The 20,982-nt window shown below is 36.4% G+C and overlaps 1 protein-coding gene across 1 annotated transcript in view; it reads left to right on the forward strand.

The window, feature by feature from the left end:
* The window catches only part of HOMER1 (homer scaffold protein 1), a 137,533-nt gene that overhangs the window by 107,558 nt on the left and 8,993 nt on the right, over positions 1–20,982 (forward strand). Inside the window, 3 exon segments of the mRNA XM_010364098.2 lie at positions 3,379–3,535; positions 7,457–7,567; positions 8,187–8,267. Coding sequence (XP_010362400.1) covers positions 3,379–3,535; positions 7,457–7,567; positions 8,187–8,267 — 349 coding nt within the window.

Below are 20,982 nucleotides of genomic sequence, written 5' to 3' on the forward strand. Positions count from 1 at the left end.
GGGAGGCGGAGCTTGCAGTGAGCTGAGATCCGGCCACAGCACTCCAGCCTGGGCGACAGAGCCAGACTCCGTCTCAAAAAAAAAAAAAAAAAGAAAAGAAAAGTGAAAGAAAATGGCCGGGTGCGGTGGCTCAAGCCTGTAATCCCAGCACTTTGGGAGGCTGAGACGGGCGGATCACAAGGTTAGGAGATTGAGACCATCTTGGCTAACATGGTGAAACCCCGTCTCTACTAAAAAATACAAAAAACTAGCTGGGCGAGGTGGCGGGCGCCTGTAGTCCCAGCTTACTCGGGAGGCTGAGGCAGGAGAATGGCGTGAACCTGGGAGGCGGAGCTTGCAATGAGCTGAGATCCGGCCACTGCACTGCAGCCTGGGCGACAGAGCAAGACTCCGTCTCAAAAAAAAAAAAAAGGAAAGAAAAGGCAGAATGTAGGGATCCTCTTGAATAGTACTGCTCAGTAGAACTTTTTGTCATGATGAAATGTTCTGTATCTTTGCTGTCCAGGGTGGTAGCCACTAGTCGTGTGTGGCTGTTTAGCGCATGAAATGTGTCTCAAATTCAAAGCTGAATTTTTTACCTTAATTTTGAACTATTACGTTTAAATAGCCACATGCTAATATTTGGATAATATAAATCTTGACTGATCTCTTTATTTGACATATAAAGAACTGAGAACCAAAGTGCTTGAGTGTTGGCTCCAAAGTAACATAGATAATTACTGAATACTTGTGATGTGAGCAGTTATGAAATGCTTGATGGATTTTACTGTCTAGTGACTATAAAATAAAACCCAGATAAATATGATAGAAAAAGACCCTCATTTTAAAATTATTTCTCCTGCTATAAATATGTGGTAATCCATTTTACTTTATAATTGTATAATTTTGACAAATGGATTTTAGGAGTATATACTCGTTTTTTCTTCTAGTTAATTTTTAAAGAAGGGTCTGCTATTGACATATAACAAATGTTTAAATTAGTTCACTAAGATTTCAATTGTCAGATTGAAGTTTCCATTTAAATAAAATGCATCTCTGTAGGGGGAAAAACTGGTAGGTGGTTTAAAGAAAAATCTATAATTCAGTTAGAGCAGGTGAATCCAAGCATGCTTTGCTCAGAAGACCTGAATCTGAAAAATCATTTTACAAAGGAAGAATAAGAAAAGAGCTTTCTTTTTCAGGATAGAAATGAATTGTTAAATTAATAGCTTAGCTTGTTGCTTGATTCTGTCCTTTCATGTTTTGATGATATTTTCTCAGTAAACTTTAGGAATATTTTTAACTTTTCATTTTAAACTAATTTTAGACAGAAAAATCACAAAATCTGTGCAGAGTACCCATATACCCTTCACCCAGCTTCCCTTAATGTTCACATCTTGTGTAAACATAATACAATGATCAAATCCACGACAGTAGCATTGATACAATACTACTAACTAAGCCTCAGTTTTCACCAATGTTCCCTTTCTGTTCTAGGAACCTACCTAAGATCCCACTTTGCATTTAACTGTTATTTCTTGTTTCCTTCATTTTCTTCACATGTTTGAAGAGCTTCAGTTATTTTACAGATTGTCCCTCAGTTTGGGTTTATATGATGTTTTCTCATTCTTTGACTGAAGTTACGCATTTATTGCAAGAATACTACAGACACAATCTTGTGTCGTTCTCTTTGCATCATCATATCAAGGGGTTCATGATGCTGATCTGTCATATTTCTGGTGATAAGCTTTAGAAATCTTGGTGATGAAAACTATGCTTTTAAAATAAAATATAAACTAAAATTACTATAAAATATCCATCCATCAAATTTACCCTAGAATACGAATGACTTATCAAACCCCCAAAAAATGGTGACTTAGTAACTACTTAGTTAATGTGATGAGGTTAGTAGAATTTTACTAACAGAAATAAACTTCAATAATGAGAAAGAGAAACAACCTTTTTCTTTCTAATGAGGCAATTCTTTCTTCATTGGAAAGTTAAGAAAGGAATTTTCAAGAGGAGTCTTTCCAACTAAAAGAATTGTCTTGTAGTAGAAAATTGTCTTAGTTGAGATACTTAACTGTAGTAGCTTAACAAGTAGAACATTAAATGAGGAAAAAAGGTGATTGCTTTAGTCTTCTTCTTTTTATGACACTGGAATTATATCAGAAGTCAAGTCATTAGAACCAGTTTCTAGGCATAGCCTTTCCTATGAAATCAGTTTATTGTAGCAAATGTTTATATTTTTGACATTTTAAGGTGCTGAATAAGATGAAATAAATCAACAACAATTTCAAAAGAAATACTACATTACATATCCCAAACCTTATGACATTTAAGCATCCTCATATGTTTTCATTAAGGAATGACATTATACTTCAGGGTTTGACACAAGTAAAAATATAATACATTGTTAGTTTTTTTAAATAAATGTTTTTCAGGCTATAATGTTTGTTCTTTAAAAGAGAATAGGTGGAAACTCTTCTGTAGTTACCTGTATCTGTCATAATGAAGGTGGGAAACATTCCACGTTAAGCCTGGTACTTGGGTACTTTTTGTATTTCTTCGCTTGCCAGGTTTTCTTTTTTTTTTTTTTTTTTTTTTTTTTTTTTTTTTTTTTTTTTTTTTTGAGACGGAGTCTCGCTCTGTCGCCCGGGCTGGAGTGCAGTGGCCGGATCTCAGCTCACTGCAAGCTCCGCCTCCCGGGTTTACGCCATTCTCCTGCCTCAGCCTCCCAGTAGCTGGGACTACAGGCGCCCGCCACCTCGCCCGGCTAGTTTTTTGTATTTTTTTAGTAGAGACGGGGTTTCACCATGTTAGCCAGGATGGTCTCGATCTCCTGACCTCGTGATCCGCCCGTCTCGGCCTCCCAAAGTGCTGGGATTACAGGCTTGAGCCACCGCGCCCGGCCCAGGTTTTCTTTACTAGGAATATTTTGGCGAAGTATTTGTGTTTTTTAGTATTTTGGGGTTGTCTTTGAAAACATTCTTAGGGCTGGTCATGGTGGCTTACATCTGTAATCCCAGTACTTTGGGAGGCTGAGGCAGGTGGATTACCTGAGGTCAGGAGTTCAAAACCAGCCTGGCCAACATGGCGAAACCCCATCTGTACTAAAAAAATAAAAAAAATTAGCTGGACATGGTGGCGTGCACCTGTAGTCCCAGCTACTTGGGAGGCTGAGGCTGGAGAATCACTTGAACCCAGGAGGCAGAGGTTGCAGTGAGCCAAGATTGCACCTCTAGCCTTGGCGACAGAGCAAGACTCCATCTCAAAAAAAAGAAAAGAAAAGAAAACATTCTTAGACTATAAACCCTACAATAGAACTGAGTACTGCTGTCCCTTCAAGGTAACAGTAGTTGGTGTAATGGATAGAATTTTCTTTTTGTTTTATTTCAGTTCAGCAATCAGCAAACATTGGGAGGCTGAACTGGCTACCCTCAAAGGAAATAATGCCAAACTCACTGCAGCCCTGCTGGAGTCCACTGCCAATGTGAAACAATGGAAACAGCAACTTGCTGCCTATCAAGAGGAAGCAGAACGTCTGCACAAGCGGGTAATTTCAGGGCTGATGTCTACAGGGATTTAGAGCTAACAGGTTTTCTTGATCAGAAGAAATTTGCATGTAGATTCAGCACAGGAGTATCTTCTAGTTCTACGATGTCAGGACATATGTACGGGTTGTATTATATGCATTTGTTTGGTTAAGAAAAATATTTTCCATAGTTTAATGAGAATGAAGAATATATGCCTTTTGAAGTCAACAAACCATGTTGATTCCCTATATTGTCCATGGGGACTAGCAGTAATGCACAAAGTACATAAAAGCACTAATGTATTAGTGCTAGTTGATTAGTACTGACATGGTAGTTAAAATGTGTGCTGAGAAAAAATTCAGGGAGTAGTTTAATTAGAATTTCAGCTTTGGGTGTTGATGGTGAAGTGAGAATGCTTTTCCCCTAAGTTGTCCTGGGTTGGGGATTCTCCATTTCTGGTTTACAAGACGAGAGTGTTCCAGAGTGTGAATTCCAGTTCTACTGGTTATTATCTATATGATCTTTGATAAGTTATTTCCTTCTTCCAGGTCAATATTCTCATCTGTAAAATAGGAATAACAAGTACTCTGTACAATTCCTATGAAGATTAATTGAATACTTAATTGGCATGTAGTTGCACCGAGTCAAAAATATGTATTCTGTACAATTCCTATGAAAATTTGTTGAGACACTTAAGTGCCATATAATTGCACTGTCTCAATGAGTTGCAGTGAGTCAATAAGCTGCTTTTATTATTTTCTTTTTAAAGAAGGAATAACTTGAAAAATACAAGTAGAAAATTATTAACTTTGGTAATATTAGAGATTTGGTGCAGAAAAAGAAAATCAGAAATTTCAATACCATTACTATCAGAAGCCCAAATAATTACTTGTAAAGTGTTTTAATGCTTCAGGCCAAGAGTTTGAGATTAGCCTGGGCAACATGGCAAGACCCCATCTCCATTAAATTAGCCAAACATGGTGACACATACTGTAGTCCTAGCTACTTGAAATGCTGAATGGGAAGGATTGCTTGAGCCCAGGAATTGGAGGCTGCAGTGAATTATGATGGCCCCACTGCACTCTAGGTTGGGTGACAGAGCAAGACCTGTCTCTAAAAAAGAAAAAAAGAAGACTTTTTTTTTTAAATTCAAGGCATAGAAGTGCTTCACCCAACAGATGCCTTTAAGTTCTCTTTTTAAAAAGGATTCCAAGCTGGGCACATTGGCTCACATCTATAATCCCAGCACTTTGGGAGGCTAAGGAGGGCAGATTGCTTGAGCCCAGGAGTTCTAGACCAGCCTGGGCAATATGGCAAAACCCTGTCTCCACTAAAATAAAAAAATTAGCTGGGTGTGGTGGCATGTCCCTGTAGTTCCAGCTACTCAGGAGGCTGAGGTGGGAACATCACTTGAGCCCAGGAGGCGGAGGCTGAAGTGAGCTGAGATCACGCCACTGCATACTTCAGCTTGGTTAACAGCAAGGAAAAAAAAAAGGAAATGGAGTTGAGACAGGGAGGAAAAGTTAGAAACCTGAGTAAATGTTTTTCTATTCTGTGTATAAAAATTAACTTAGATGGGGGAAAGGAGAGTTGTTTAATGGTTATAGACTTTCAGTTTTGCAAGTTAAAAAAGTTCTGGAGATCTGTTTCACAGCAGTGTGAATATACATAACACCATTGAACTACACACTTAAAACGACTAAGATGATAAATTTTATGTTATATGTTTTTTACCACAATTAAAAAAAAACAATTTATGACAGTTGTCATAGTCAGAAAATATTAAGGAACTATCATGTAGTCATTTTTAATTGTGTATTAGACATCGTAAATGAGATGTTGCAGAGACCACAGATTTTGTTATTTTTGAATAATCAGTTTTTGTTTCAGCAGGCAGTTCAATTATTTGGGGATTATCTTGAATTTGTGGAGTTGTGTATTTATGCTTTGTTAGAATTCATTTATTTCAATTTTGCTGTAACCCTAGGGTAAATCACATTGTCCTAGGAAATCTTTATCTCTAAGACATAACCCTTCCAAGGTTTCACTGAAAAGCTTGAGGTATTTACCAAGGCCCTCTAATTTAGCAGGGACTAGCAGAACTTCAAACTGTCATCTCTGTGTTGAGCACCGTCACAGTTTAGTTCTTTCAGCCTTCCAGCTCTTTTCCTAGTTGTTCCAGGTGTTCTGCAGAGTCCTAAAATTCTCAGGCTCCTCAGAGAAATAAGACTATGGATTTCTGTTTGAGTTCAGTCAAGCAATGCAGCCAGACTGCAGAGTGCCTTCAGGCAAAAAGATATCGAAATGTGTATATCACCCAAAGTAACTGCTTTCTTGCAGATGTGGAAATGTGTATGTCACCCAAAGTGACTGCTTTCTTGCTGTCTTTTGCCCACTTTGGTTACTCACCAGGTACTTCAAATAGTTGACTTTTACGTTTTGCCCACAATTTGCAATTGTTTTCTATAGGAAAGTTACTCCAATAAAAACTATTTCATCATTATCAGAATTGGAACTCCCCTTAAGGAATTTATTATATAATGAGACAAAGAAAACAAATACATATTAAACAATAAGTGAAATAATTCCCAAGATTTTTGAACAGATGCTTGGTTTTATGAACCAGAGGAGAGCCTTGAAGGCTTGGGCAGATAGGAATGACTTGCTGGAGAAAGTACGTGCTGAGCTAAGAGTTAAGGGTTTGGTTAGGTCTGAACGGTTTTCAGAGGCAAGAGAGGACATTCAAGTTAAATCAACAAGTTGGGAATGAATATCACTTGTTCTGAGGACAAGGAGATTTGCCTGCTTTTAGTTGGAAATACTCACTGAATATCTTGGGCAGTGTGGATGGTTGAGAAGGTTGGGGCCAATATACAGAGGATCTGAGGATTTAGATCTGATATCGTAAAAAAGATGAGCTGCTGAAAGTCTTTGAATGGCGGAATCACAGGAATGAAAGATGAATCTGTTAGCAATTTGCAGAGAAGAATAGGAAAAGGTTATAATTAAGTCCATTGGGAGGCTGTTGGTTTTGTTCAGGCCTGGGTGATAAGGGTTTGTAACGAGGCTATTAGTATATAAGAAGAAGAAAATTTTATAAGAGATAGAATCACAGAATGTAGAAGGTAATTTGGTATTTGGAAAATGCCAGGGGGAGGGATTTACTCTGTTTCCTTAATAGTCTAGAATTTACTATTTTCTAGTAAACCAAAATTTTGTGAGTACATGATATGTGTAAAGAGCTGCGATAGGGTGTGTGCGTGTGTGTGTGAGTGTGTGTTTATGTTGACTTCTATTATTGATTCTAGTTTGGGATGGTATAACTTTAAGGACAGTGCCCCTCTCTGTTCTCTCAGAAAATACCAAGTGCGCATTAAAAGTTATATTACTCTTTGGGACCTCGGTAAATTCTTATTGACTAACAAAATTTTATCTTACCCATGAGAGACACTGTTGATGTAAAGTCATTCTAGTATGTAATGATTTAAGTTGTATTTTAAGCCTATTTTCTCTTCCAGATTCTCTTACATGTTGGAAATGTATTTGAAAAAATTCTCACTTCTGCAAGGCCAGTTTTCAGAACCCATATTGAATTTGAAGGCTACAGATGAAGGACAGATGGCCATATCTGATCTTGAATATGTTTTTGGAAGAAATTTTTAAAGAAGACTTTCATTATAGGGATTCTCTACTGTCATTAATCACTTAATTTAAGTTATCGTAACCTTTCCATGACCAAACCATGTAAATAATTATTTCCTTTAGTCTTTTTCCCTTTTCCTAGTTTTATATTCACTCTACCTTGAGTGTCTTAATATTTCTCAAATTAATTTTTATGTATTTATTCAGAATATACTCTTCACTTATTTGGGGCTATGTCTTTAGCAAGAAACTCTTTAAAGCTGAACTTTAAGTTAATCTGTGTTCTCATTTGATTTTAGGTGACTGAACTTGAATGTGTTAGTAGCCAAGCAAACGCAGTACATACTCATAAGACAGAGTTAAATCAGACAATACAAGAACTGGAAGAGACACTGAAAATGAAGGAAGAGGTATTTGCTGCTTTTTACTCATCTGTAATCTAACTAACATATGTGTACCAAGTATTAGATTCCATGTCAAATTTAAAGGTGTTTTATGGAATAAAGTCAGATTGTGACCTTTTTTTTAGGATGAAATTTTTTTTGAGTGGTATTACGCTTGCTCATATTTTCCCTATCCTCATTTCTGTTATTGTGAACTGTGGTGAGGCAGTCAGACTGAGATACCACCTATTGCCTTCCAGATGAGAGTTGCATTTATACAGTCAACAGAAAATCATTAGCGGTTAAATGGATTTTAAAAGCTGTTGCTTTCTCTGGGTTCCAGTCAAAACTTTAATATCTTAGGAATTAATTATATCCACAAAGCTTGAAGCAACATTAAAATATTCAGATTGTTATTTCAAAGCAGTGCTGTACCAGAACCACCAAGTTAGACTTGTTGCTGTTGCTTAAGATTATTCCGTTCTAGACAACGTACTTATAAAGATAAATTCATCCCTCCAAAAGTCAGTATGAAGGAATGTTTTTAAAATCATCTTTTTCTAAAATAAATAATTTCAGGGAAAAACAAGACCTTCCCTTTCCTTGATATAGTTTAAATATTAAGACATTTCTCTGCCTTTTCTAGGAAATAGAAAGATTAAAACAAGAAATTGATAATGCCAGAGAACTACAAGAACAGAGGGACTCTTTGACTCAGAAACTACAGGTGAGCTGTAGTAAAAATTGTTATTCATCTCTGCATAGAAAGGCATCATTTTTTCACATACCAGTGACTTTTTTTCTGAAACTCCCTTTTGTAGGTTTTGGTCATTTTTCTTTTCCAGGACTTCTGATTCATGACTAATCTTTGATTTTTAAAAAGTTACTTGGTAACTTCATCTATGTAGCTTATAATTATCATAGATGGTCATTTATAAATTGTAAATTATTGAGTAAATTCTTTTGGAAATTTCTACTTTTAATTAAAAAACAAAAAATACCCTGGGGTTGGGCGTAGTGGCTCATGCTTATAATTTCAGCACTTTGGGAGACTGAGGAAGATCACTTGAGCCGAGAAGGTTGAGGCTGCAGTGAGTCATGATCACACCACTGTACTCCAGCCTGGGCAACAGAATGGGATCCTGTCTTAATAAAAAGAAAAATAGAGAGAGAGAAAGAAAGAACAAGAAAGAAAGAAAACCCTGGATTTAAAGAAAAATTTGCAAATTGATTTTATTCAATTTGGGAACATTGCTCTTTTTTTCCCCCCCCACAATGTACTAATGTATGAATTAGACCAATAGTTGTGCCCTAATGGAACACAAGTTAGTACTCTTTGTTCTTCAGTGTAATTAATTTTACTCACTGTTTTTCTGCATAAATAGTATGCTTCCTGATTCCAGTGTACAAAAAACATCATGTGTCAATGGTAGTCATATGTGTACCAAGTATTAGATTCCATGTCAAATTTAAAGGTATTTTATGGAATAAAGTCAGATTGTGACCTTTTTTTTAGGATGAAATTTTTTTTGAGTGGTATTACGCTTGCGTAAAATATTAAGGAACTATCATGTAGTCATTTTTAATTGTGTATTGGACATCATATCACTGCACTCCAGCCTGGGTGGCAGAATGAGACCCTTTCTCAATAAATGTGTGAATGAATAGATTTCATTATAGAGCAGTAATTGAATTTTATAGCTGGCACTTGAAATTGTGAATATAATTCTTACCCATCATTTCACTGAATATCAAAATATCATTAACAAATACATATTAAACAATAAGTGAAATAATTCCCAAGATTTTTAATTTTTGGTTTCTCTTCATAAGTGAGACAATGTAAATGTGTATATAACTGAAAATATTTTTTAAAAGAATCATTAAGGATGACTTGACTGTTGCCTGAAGAAGTGTGATAATGCAGAAAGAAAAGACTTTGGAATAAAATAAATCTAGGCCTCATTACTTTCTAGCTAAGTGCCTTAATAACTTGTTAACACCTTTGAACTGCTGTCTTCTCTTTGAAAATGGGGATACCCCACCTGTTAATGTGAGAATTAGAGCTAATGTAAGTTAAATGCTTAACATATGCCTTAACATATGTGACTTGAAGTCACAAGTACATTTTCACTTTAGAACATGTGGAATATCTTTACCTGGAACTTTTACCCAGATCTTCAGATGGCTGGCTTCTATTTTTAGTTTAGGTCTTAGTTCAGATGTTAATTTCTCTGACTTCCCAATTTACTCACTATGCTACAGTCCCCATACCCCATCCCAGGTATTTTTTTGTAGTATTACTAATTTTTATTTTCCTTTTAGTACTTATCACTATCTGAAATGATCTTGTTTTTTATCTATTTTGTTTTTAAACTATTTATTTATTTTTATTTCAATAGATTTTTGGGAACAGGTGGTGTTTGGTTACATAAATAAGTTCTTTAAACTTTTTATTTTGAAATAATTTCAATCTTACAGAAAAGTTGCAAGAATAATACAGAAATTTTTTATATACCCTTTACTTATATTCCCCAAATATCATTTTGGCTATATTTGCTTTGTTTTATTCTGGATGGCTCTCTTCTTTCTCTCTCTCTTCCTCTCCCTTCTTTTCCCTCCCTCCCTCCATCCACCCCCTTGTAAGACAGTGGTAAGTATTCATGTATTTGTATCTAAGCACATCTAAACACAGAAAACATAGAGTAAAAATACAGTAGAAACGATAGAAAAGGTACAGTAAAAATACAGTAGAAAAGATAAAAAATTGTATGCTTGAATAGGACACTTACCATGAATGGAACCCGTAGGATTGGAAGTTGCTCTGGGTGGGTCAGTGAGTGAGTGGTGAGTGAATGTGAAGACCTAAGATATTACCATACACTGCTGTAGACTTTATCAACACTACACTTAGACTATACTACATTTATTTTTTAAAAAATGTTCTTTCTTCAGTAATAAATTAGCCTTAGCTCACTGTAACATTTTAACTTCATAAACATTTAAATTTTTTTAACTTTTTACTTTTTTGTAATAGCTGCAAACATAAACATGTATTCAGCTGTACAAAACTATTTTCTTTATATCCTTAATCTATAACCTTTCCTCCTATTAAAAAATGTTTTTAAAACTTTTTAAACTTCTTTTAAAAAACAAAGACACAAACACATATATTAGCCGATGCCTACACAGGGTCGGGATCATCAATATCACTGTCTTCTACCTCCACATCTTGTCCCACTGGAAGGTCTTCAAGGGCAATAACAGGCATGGAGCTGTCATCTCCTATGATAACATTACCTTCTTCTGAAATACCCCCTGAAGCACCTGCCTGGGACTGTCAGATAATTAATGTTTTTTTAAATAAGTAGAAGGAGTACACTTTAAAGTAACTTTAAAAGTTTATTATAGTATAGTATAAATACATAAACCAGTGACATAGCCATTTATTTTTATCAAATATTATGTACTATACATCATTGTATGTGCTATGCATTTATACAACTGACAGCATGGTAGATATATAGGCATCACCACAAACACATGAGTACTGCATTGTGCTGTGACGATATGGCAGCTGCTGGGTGATAGGAGTTTTTCAGCTCCCTTATAATCTTATGGGACCACTGTTGCATATGCTGGTCACAGTTGATCAAAACATTGTCATGCTGTGCATGACTGTATTCAGTGGGAACTCTTATACTTCTTATTTGATATACTTGTTCTTTCTCACTTTCTTTTGTGATTACCTAAAGTTAGTAGTGATGTGTCTACTTTGTGAAGTTTCTTTTTCTTTTCTTTCTTTTTTTTTTTTTTTTTTTTGAGACAGAGTCTCGCTCTGTTGCCTGGGCTGGAGTGCAGTGGCGTGATCTCAGCTCACTGCAACTTCCGCCTCCCAGATTCAAGCTATTCTCCTGCCTCAGCCTCCCGAGTAGCTGGGATTACAGGCGCCCACCACCACGCCCGGCTAATTTTTTGCATTTTTTTGTAGAGACGGGGTTTCACTGTGTTAACCAGGATGGTCTCGATCTCCTGACCTTGTAATCTGCCCGCCTCGGCCTCCCAAATTGCTGGGATTACAGGCATAAGCCACTGCACCTGGCCTTTTTTTTTTTTCAATACATAAAAAAAAGATTTTGGCCAGGTGCAGTGGTTCACACCTGTAATTCTAGCACTTTAGGAGACCATGGCGGGAAGATTGCTTGGGTCCAGCAGTTTGAGACCAGACTGGACAACATGGCCAGACCTTGTCTCTACAAAAAATTAGCTGGATGTGGTAGCACCTACCTGTGGTCCAGTAGCACCTACCTGTGGTCCCAGCTACATGGGAGGCTGAGGTAGGAGGAACATTTGAGCCCAGGAGGTTGAGGTTGCAGTGAGCCAGGATTGTGCCACGGCACTTCAGCACTGGAGACAGAACAAGACCTGTCTCACTGGAAAAAAAAAAAACCCCACAAGATTTTGATTAACTAGTAAATGCCACTTATGAATTTACCTTATGAATTTCCATTTTTATCTTATTTATTCCTGCCTTGTGCTTTGTTTGGTTTTCTATGTTTTAGCATTTTGAAAGGGGATTTAATTCCTTTTTTTCATTCTTTCACTTTTGTTTATATATGTGTTTCAGGCTATTGATCTTCCTCTGATCATTGCTTTAAGTGTATCCCATAGATTCTGATATTTAATGTTTTTATTATTATTTCTGGAAATTCTGTAATTTTGACCTTATTTCCTTTTCATACAACAGCTGTATGAAAACTATAAAAAGTCCCTTAATTTCCTGGTGGAAGGGTCTTTTTAATCTTTTGATTTAGTTATTAATTTCTAGTTCTGTTGCATTGGGATCACAGGGTTTTATTTGTGTAATTTCTGTGTTACATAATTTACTGCTGCTTTTTTGGTGACCGAATATTTTATCAGTTTTTATGAATGCTCCTTGTGTGTCTTGTGTACATATACTTGGATAGTGCTTTGTGACCCAACTGAAAATATTTTTTGGTAGATAACTCATTCGTGTTTATTGATGTGATTTTTATGTTTGGTCTCAACTCATCATTATGTTATCATTTCTGTGTGTGCATTATATTAATAATTTTTCTATATGATGTGTTCTTTGCTCTTTTTAACTTTCTTTATATTTGCTTTTTAAATATCTCTTGATATTTAAAATGATCTTAATTTTGTTGTAATAGTTACCTTTGAACTTCCACCCCTTTAGAATGTTCCTAGTTACCTGTGTTCATATTTATATACTATCTGGTTTGTTTTTTGGGGGGGGGGTTTGTTTGTTTGTTTGTTTGTTTGTTTGTTTGTTTGTTTTTTGAGACGGAGTCTCGCTCTGTCGCCCGGGCTGGAGTGCAGTGGCCGGATCTCAGCTCACTGCAAGCTCCGCCTCCCGGGTTTTACGCCATTCTCCTCCCTCAGCCTCCGGAGTAGCTGGGACTACAGGCGCCCGCCACCTCGCCCGGCTAGTTTTTTGTATTTTTTAGTAGAGATGGGGTTTCACCGTGTTAACCAGGATGGTCTCGATCTCCTGACCTCGTGATCCGCCCGTCTCGGCCTCCCAAAGTGCTGGGATTACAGGCTTGAACCACCGCGCCCGGCTGGTTTTTGTTTTTGAAACAGTCTCACTCTGTCACTCAGGCTGGAGGCCAGTGGCGCAATCACAGATACCTACAGTCTCGACCTCATGGGCTCAAGCATTTCTCTCTACTCAGCCTCCCAAGGAGCTGGGACTACAAGTGTATGCCACCAAGCCTGGCTAATTTTTAAATTTTTTGTAGAAATGGGATTTCACTCTGTTGCCTAGGCTGGTCTCGAACTCCTGGGCCCAAACAATCCTCCCACCTTAGCCTCCCAAAGTTCTGGGATTACAGGCATGAGCCACCGCACCTGGCCTGGTTTGTTAGTTTTTAATGATATCCTTTGACTCTGAACTATTAACATACTTAATAATAATGTGCTTATTCTGCTTTCATTTTTCCCTTTCTCTTCCTGTTTTTCGGTTGCATTATTTCTACCTTGTCAGAATACTTAACAGGTTATTTTTTAACCATCGTCTACATTTGTTTTAGTCTTTATACATGAAATATATTAAATGTTTACTGTCTTAGTCCTTTTGTGCTGCTATAATAGAAAACTACAATCTGGGAAATTTATAAAGAACAGAAATTTCTCACATTTCTGGCAGCTGGAAAGCCGAGGTCAAGGTATGGGCAGGTTTGGTTGTGGGACTGCTTTCCCCTTCCAAGATATTGCCTTGTTGCTGCATCCTCCAGAGGGAATGAATGCTGCCTCCTCACGTGGGGGAAGATGGAAGAGCAAGCCAGCAACACTGCAGAGGAAACCTCTTTTATAAGGACCTTACTCCCATTCATGAGGAGAGGAGCCCTCATGACCTAATCGTCTCTTAAAGGCCCCACTTCTTAATAGCATCTCATTGGCCATTACATTTCAGTACTTGAATTTTGGAGGGGACACATTCAAATCATAGCACTCACCATCAGTCCTTTTTCTGAAGTTTCCACGTGATCTCTTGGTTGGATAAAGCTTATCTTCTTGTGGATGGTTGCAAAAGAGCTTATGGATACATATTTTCTGAGATCTTGCTTGTTTAAACTTTTTTTTTTTTCTCATATATTCAGTATTGGGGTGACAGCTTGGCAAGATATTTAATATAAAATCCCTGGTTCATAATTTTCTTTCATTGAATTACTTGAAAATGACACTACATTATACAAGGGTTTTGTATATCTCTTTTGAGAAATCTGATTCTCTTGCCTTATAAGTTTTGGATTCATTTTGCTTGTATGCCCTGAGGATTTTTCCTTTATTTTTAAAATAAAGTTTAAATAATATTCTAGAATATTTCACAAAATCCATTGTTGAGGGCGTTTTCCCAGGTACACAGTGGGCCTTTTTAATTTGTATATCCAGGTTTTTCTGTATTTCTAGGAAGTTTTCTTGCATAAAAGTTTTAAATACTAGTTCTGTTCTAATGTGTTGTTTTTCTTCTTCAGGAGCTCCAATTTTATGTAATTTGATTTCTTGTCTTTTGCAACCTCTTTTTATTTTCTCTACTTTATCTCACTTTCATTCTCTAGGATTATTTAAAATAATAAGTAATAATTGAATTAAAAACAGTTTTATTCAAATCTATTTTTCCTTGAGTCCTTATAACTCAGTTTTCATTTCTGATAGATTTTGCCTTTTTCTTCTGTTTCTTTCATGAGTTCAGTCAACCTTTCTGTTCTTTGGAGTTCTGTTTGTTTTACCCATTTCTATTCTAAGTTTTTCAATATGTAATTCAAACTTGTTTTTAAATGCTTATTTGAGAATATTTAGTTCAGAGTGGAATATTGTGTTAGAGTTTTCTTCTGCTTCATAGTTGGTTTTGGGCAGATTCATCTACTCAAGTGTTTTTAGCATTTTCTATTTTCTATTTCCTTTTATAACAGTTGGTGTAGATGAAGATTGCTTACACATTTGCGTTTTGTGGATAGAATAGCAGTGTGGGGTGGTTTATAAATTGTTAGTTCAAAAACCCCCTCTTTTGCAGAGACAGTTGGAAGAAAGATTGTATGTCCTTTAATAGTTTGTCTTTGGTCTTAAATTTTCCTTTCTTGCTTCTTTTTCCCTTTACTCGGAAAGATTCCTTTCTCTTCCTTTTATCTTCTGCTCTTTGGAATTGTCTTCAGCGTTTCTCAGACTACTTCCTCAAGTTTCGTTTATACTGTTAAGTTCCTTTCTTATAGTCTGCTCAGGTTTTCTAGAACTTTTTTTTCAGTATTCTGGCATTCACACTGGTAATGGTCTTTCTCTTTCTTGAGGTTACTGTAGTTTAGTCTGAGGCCTTTTGTTCTCTACTCTTCTGGGCATTGCCCCCACAACTTTGCCTTCCCTTTTGCAAAGGGTTAGAGTGAGAGCTTGAGAAATACCTCTGCTGGAAATTGATGCTTATATTTTCTAATTAAAGGCAATTTGATGTTTGTATTGTTCTGTGTCTTCTAGTTATGTCAAAGTCATGGAATTTGCACACCTTTGTATAGTTTATACAGTTTGGGGAGGATAGTTGGTAGATTGCAGTATACACAGTCACTGTTACCATGGCTGCCCGGAAATCTATTCTGTTTACCTCTTTATTGCCAGTGTCTTCCTTTTAGAATGTATGTTCTATTAAAATAGGAACCACCTTTGTTTTATTTACTGCTTTATCCCCAATGCCTAGTACACAGAAGATGTAATTGTTGAATAACTTCTTCAAAATGTGTGTGTATGTGTTTTACCCATTTTTCTTTTAAATTATTCATACTTGTCTTGATTATTTGTATTTCCTATTATATAGAAGGTTAACAATCTTATAGGGCAATAATACATCTTATTCATAAGAGCTTAAGATGTATATCAGATGTCAATTTTTCTACAGCTTTTATTTAGATTAAATGATGCAAGATTTAAATTTATAGAAAATTAAAGCTGGATTTGGTACTATAATCTCAGTACTTTGGGATGCTGAGGAAGATGGATTGCTTGAGACTAGGAGTTTGTGACCAGCCTGGGCAACATAGTAGGGACCCTGTCTCCACAAAAAAAATTTTTTTTTTTTTTTGAGACGGAGTCTCACTCTGTCACCCAGGCGGGAGTGCAGTGGCCGGATCTCAGCTCACTGCAAGCTCTGCCTCCCAGGTTCACGCCATTCTCCTGCCTCAGCCTCCCCAGTAGCTGGGACTACAGGCGCCCGCCATCTCGCCTGGCTAGTGTTTTTTTGCATTTTTTAGTAGAGACAGGGTTTCACCGTGTTAGCCAGGATGGTCTCGATCTCCTGACGTCGTGATCCGCCCGTCTCAGCCTCCCAAAGTGCTGGGATTACAGGCTTGAGCCACCGCGCCCGGCCCACAAAAATATTTTTAAAATTGACTGGGCATGGTGGTATGCTCCTATAGTCCCAGCTACTCAGGACTCTGAGTCAGGAAAATCGAGGGAAGGGGAGGAAGAGAGAGGGAGGGAGGGAAGGAAGGGAAGGAAGAAAGGAAAGGAAGGAGGGAAGGGAGGGAAGGAAGGAGGAAGGAAGGAAATTAAGTTAATCTGCCCCATTGGTGGTATTTATAATTGTTATTAATTTTCTTTTAATCATTGTAGTATTTTAGGCTCTTTAACAAATACAGAGCATAACCTCCTGCCCAGTAGGATTTTATACTTTGTTTTTGCCTTTATTTCCTTTTATTGATAGATAATATTTTACATATTTATGGGATACATGTGATAATTTTTGCATGTGTAGTCTGTGTAATGATCACGTCAGGGTGTTCAAGGTATTCAGCTCCTTGAATACTTATCTGTGTGTTGGTAATATTTCAATCCCTCTCTTATAACTACTTTGAAATATACAATATATTGTTGCTAACTATAGGAACTCTAGTCTGCTATCAAACATTAGAACTTATTTCTTCTATCTAACTGTAAATGTATACCCATTCACTGATCTTTTTTCATTTTCTCCTCCCACCATCACACCTTTCCTGGCTTATGGTAACCATCATTCTATACTCTGTGTCCATGAGATCAAGTTCTTCAGGTCCCACTTATCAGTAAGAAGATGGAGTATTTGTCTTTCTGTACCTGGCTTATTTCACTTAACATGATGACCTCCAGTTCTATCCATGTTGCAGCAAATGAAATGATTTTACTCCTTTTTAAGGCTGAATAATATTCCATTGTATATATACCACATTATCTTTATCCATCTGTCTGCTAATGGGCACTTAGGTTGATTCCATGTCTTTGGTATTGTGAATAGTGCTGTGATAAACATGCAAGTGTGGGTATCCCTTTGATGTACTGATTTATTTTCCCTTGGACATATATCCAGTATTGGGATTACATGATTGTATGGTAGTTTTTTTATTTTTAATTTTTAAAAAAAATCTCCAGTAATTTTTAGTAGTTGTACTGATTTACATTTCCACCATCATTGTGTAAGAGTGCCCTTTTCTCCGTATCCTCACCAGCATCTCTTCTTTTTTGTCTTTTTAATGATAGTTATTCTATCAATTCAATTCTGATGTTATCTAAAAGTAATAATAATGGCCATTGTAATCACAGTAAGATGATAGCTTTTCTTTTTTCTTTTTCTTTTTTGTCTTTTTTTTTTTTTTTTTTTTTTTGAGACAGCGTGTCACTCTGTCACCCAGGCTGGAGCACAATGGCACGATCTTAGCTCACTGCAACCTCCACCTCCGAGGTTCAAGCTATTCTCCTGCCTCAGCTTCCTGAGTAGCTGGGATTACAGATGCCCGCTACCATGCCTAGCTAATTTTTGTGTTTTTAGTAGAGGTGGGGTTTACACCATGTTGGTCAGGCTGGTCTGGAACTTTTGACCTTAGGTGATCCACCTGCCTCAGCGTCTGAAAGTGTTAGGATTATAGGCATGAGCCATCACGTGGCCATAAGATTATATCTTATTTGGTTTTGATTTGTATTTCCTTGATGATCAGTGATATTGAGCATTTTTTAATATACCTGTTAGCCATAATATGTCTTCTTTTGAGAACTGTCTTTGTCCTTGGCCTACTTTTTAGTGGAATTATTTGTGGTTTTTTGTTGAGTTGTTTGAGTTTCTTGTGTATTCTGGATATTAGTCCCTTGTCAGATGAATAGTTTGCAAATAGTTTCTCCCATTCAACAGGTTGTCTCTTTGTTGTTTCCTTTGCTGTGCAGATGCTTTTTAGTTTAATATAATCCCATTTGTCTATTTTTGTTTTAGTTGTCTATGTTTTTGAAGTCATAGACATAAAGTCTTTGCCTACACCAATGTCCAGAAGTGTTTTTTAAAATGTTTTCTTCTAGTAATTTTATAGTTTTAGGTCATACATTTAAGTCTTTAATCCATCTTGAATTGATTTTTATATATGGTGAGAGATAGAGGTCTCACTCTATCTCTGAGGGAAAAACTTTTCCTCCTTCATTATGATGTTAATTGTGGGTTTGTCACTTAGGCTTTTATTATTTTGAGACATGTTCCTTCTATGCCTAGTTTTTTGAGCATTTTTATCATGAAGCGATGTTGGATTTTATCAAATGTTTTTTCTGCATCTATTGATGATCATATATTTTTCCTTCATTCTGTTGATATGTTATATCATTTATTAATTTCTCTGTGTTAAACCATCCTTGTTTCCTTGGTGTAAATCCCATTTGATTATGGTATATCATCTTTTTGATACACTGTTGAATTCAGTTGGCTGGTATTTTGTTGAGGATTTTTATGTCTGTGTTTATCAGCGATATTGGCCTATAGTTTTCTTTTTTTGTTGTGTCTTTGTCTGCTTTTTGGCATCAGAGTAATGCTGGCCTCATAGAATAAGTTAGGAAAAATTCTCTCCTCTTCAATTTTTATGGAATAGTTTGAAGGGGATTGGTATTAGTTCTTTATTGTTTTGTAGAATTCGGCAGTGAAGCCCTCTGGTCTTGCACTTTTCTTTGTTTGGAGACTTCTTACTACTAATTCAGTCTTGCTACTCGTTATTGGTCTGTTCACGTTTTCTGTTTCTGATTCAAATCTTAGTAAGTTATAAGTTTCCAGGAATTCATCCATTTCCTCCAGGTTTTCCAGTTTGTTCGTGTGTACCTCATAATAGTCTCTCGTAATCTTTTGTATTTCTGTAGTGTGAGTCGTAATGCTTCCTTTTCCATTTCTGATTTTGTTTATTTGGGTTTTTTTTCTTCTTGGTCTAGCTAGCGATTTATCAATTTTGTTGATCGTTTCAAAGAACCAAATTTTTGTTTCATTGATCCTTTATTTTTTTGTTTTGTTTTTTGGTCTTTATTATTTCCTTCTGCTATTTTGGGGTTTGGTTTATTTTTGCTTTTCTAGTTTCTTGGGGCACATTGTTAGATTGTTATTTGAAATCTGCGTTTTTGATGTAGGCATTTATTGCTATAAACTTGCCTCTTAGTACTGCTTTTGCTTTTGCTGTGTCACATGGAGTTTGGTATGTTGTATTTCTGTTTTCATTTGTTTCAAGATATTTTTTAATTTTCATCTTAATTTCCTCATTGACCCAATGGTTGCTCAGGAGCATGTTGTTTAATTTTCATATATTTGTATAGTTTCCAAAATTTTTCTTGGTATTGATTTCTGCTTTTATTTCATTGTGGTCTGAGAAGATAATTAATACGATTTCAATTTTTAGAAATTTGTTGAGACTTGTTTTGTGGCTTAACATATGATCTGTCTTTGAGAAATTTCCATGTGGTAATGAGAAGAATTGTTGTGTAAGATGTTCTGTAGGCCAGGTGCAGTGGTTTATGCCTGTAATTCTAGCACTTTGGGAGGCCAAGGTGGACGGATCACAAGGTCAGGAGTTTGAGACCAACCTGGCCAACATGGTGAAACTCCGTCTCTACTAAAAATACAAAAGCCAGGCGAGGTGGCGGGTGCCTGTAGTCCCAGCTACTCGGGAGGCTAAGGCAGGAGAATCGCTTGAACCCGGGAGGCAGCAGTTGCAGTGAGCCAAGATCACACCACTGCACTCTAGCCTAGACGACAGAGCTAGACTCTGTCTCAAAAAAAAAAAAAAGTCTGTTAAGTCTGTTTGTTAACTACAATCTGTCCAAGGCCCAGTTTAAATACAATGATTCTTTGTTGATTTTCTGTCTTGATCTGTCTAATGCTGAGACTGGGGTGTTGAAGTACCATACAAATTACTGTATTGGAATCTATCTGTCTTTCAGTCTAGTAATATTTACTTCATGAGTTTAGGTATGCCAGTGTTGGAAACATATATATCCTCTTGCTGGATTGATCTCTCTATCATTATATAGTGACTTCATGTTTTCTACTGTTTTTGGCTTAAGGTATATTTTATCTGATATAGGTGTAACTACTCCTGTGCACTTTTGGTTTCCATTTGCATGGAATATCTTTTTCCATACATTTACTTTTGATCTGTAAGTCTTTTTATAAGTAAAGTCTGTTTCTTGTAAGCAGCATATAGTTGGTCATAATTGTAATCCATTCAGCCAGTCTATCTTTTAAGTGGAGAATGTAATCCATTTTCATTCTAGGTTACTGTTGATATTTGAGGTTTTGTTCCTGTCACATTGCTAATTGCTTTCTGGTTGTTTTGTTGTTTGTTCCTTCCTTTTTATCCTATTGTTCCTTGTGGTGATTTGGTGTAGTGATACCATTTGAATCCTTTCTCTTCCTTGTTTGTGTGTTTGCTTTAACAATGCTTTATACTTTCATATGTTTTCAGGATGGAAAATGTCATCCTTTGATTTCCAGACTTTGAACTCCCTTGAGCATTTCTTGTAGGGCTGATATACTGGTGATGAATTCTTTCAGCCTTTGGTTCTCTGGGAAAGACTTTATTTCTCCTTCATTTACAAAGGATAATTTTGCTGGATGTAGTATGCTTGGCTAGCAGTTTTGTTTTTTGTTT

Source organism: Rhinopithecus roxellana, chromosome 3 (genome assembly GCF_007565055.1).
Source record: "Rhinopithecus roxellana isolate Shanxi Qingling chromosome 3, ASM756505v1, whole genome shotgun sequence".
Lineage (NCBI taxonomy): Eukaryota > Metazoa > Chordata > Mammalia > Primates > Cercopithecidae > Rhinopithecus > Rhinopithecus roxellana.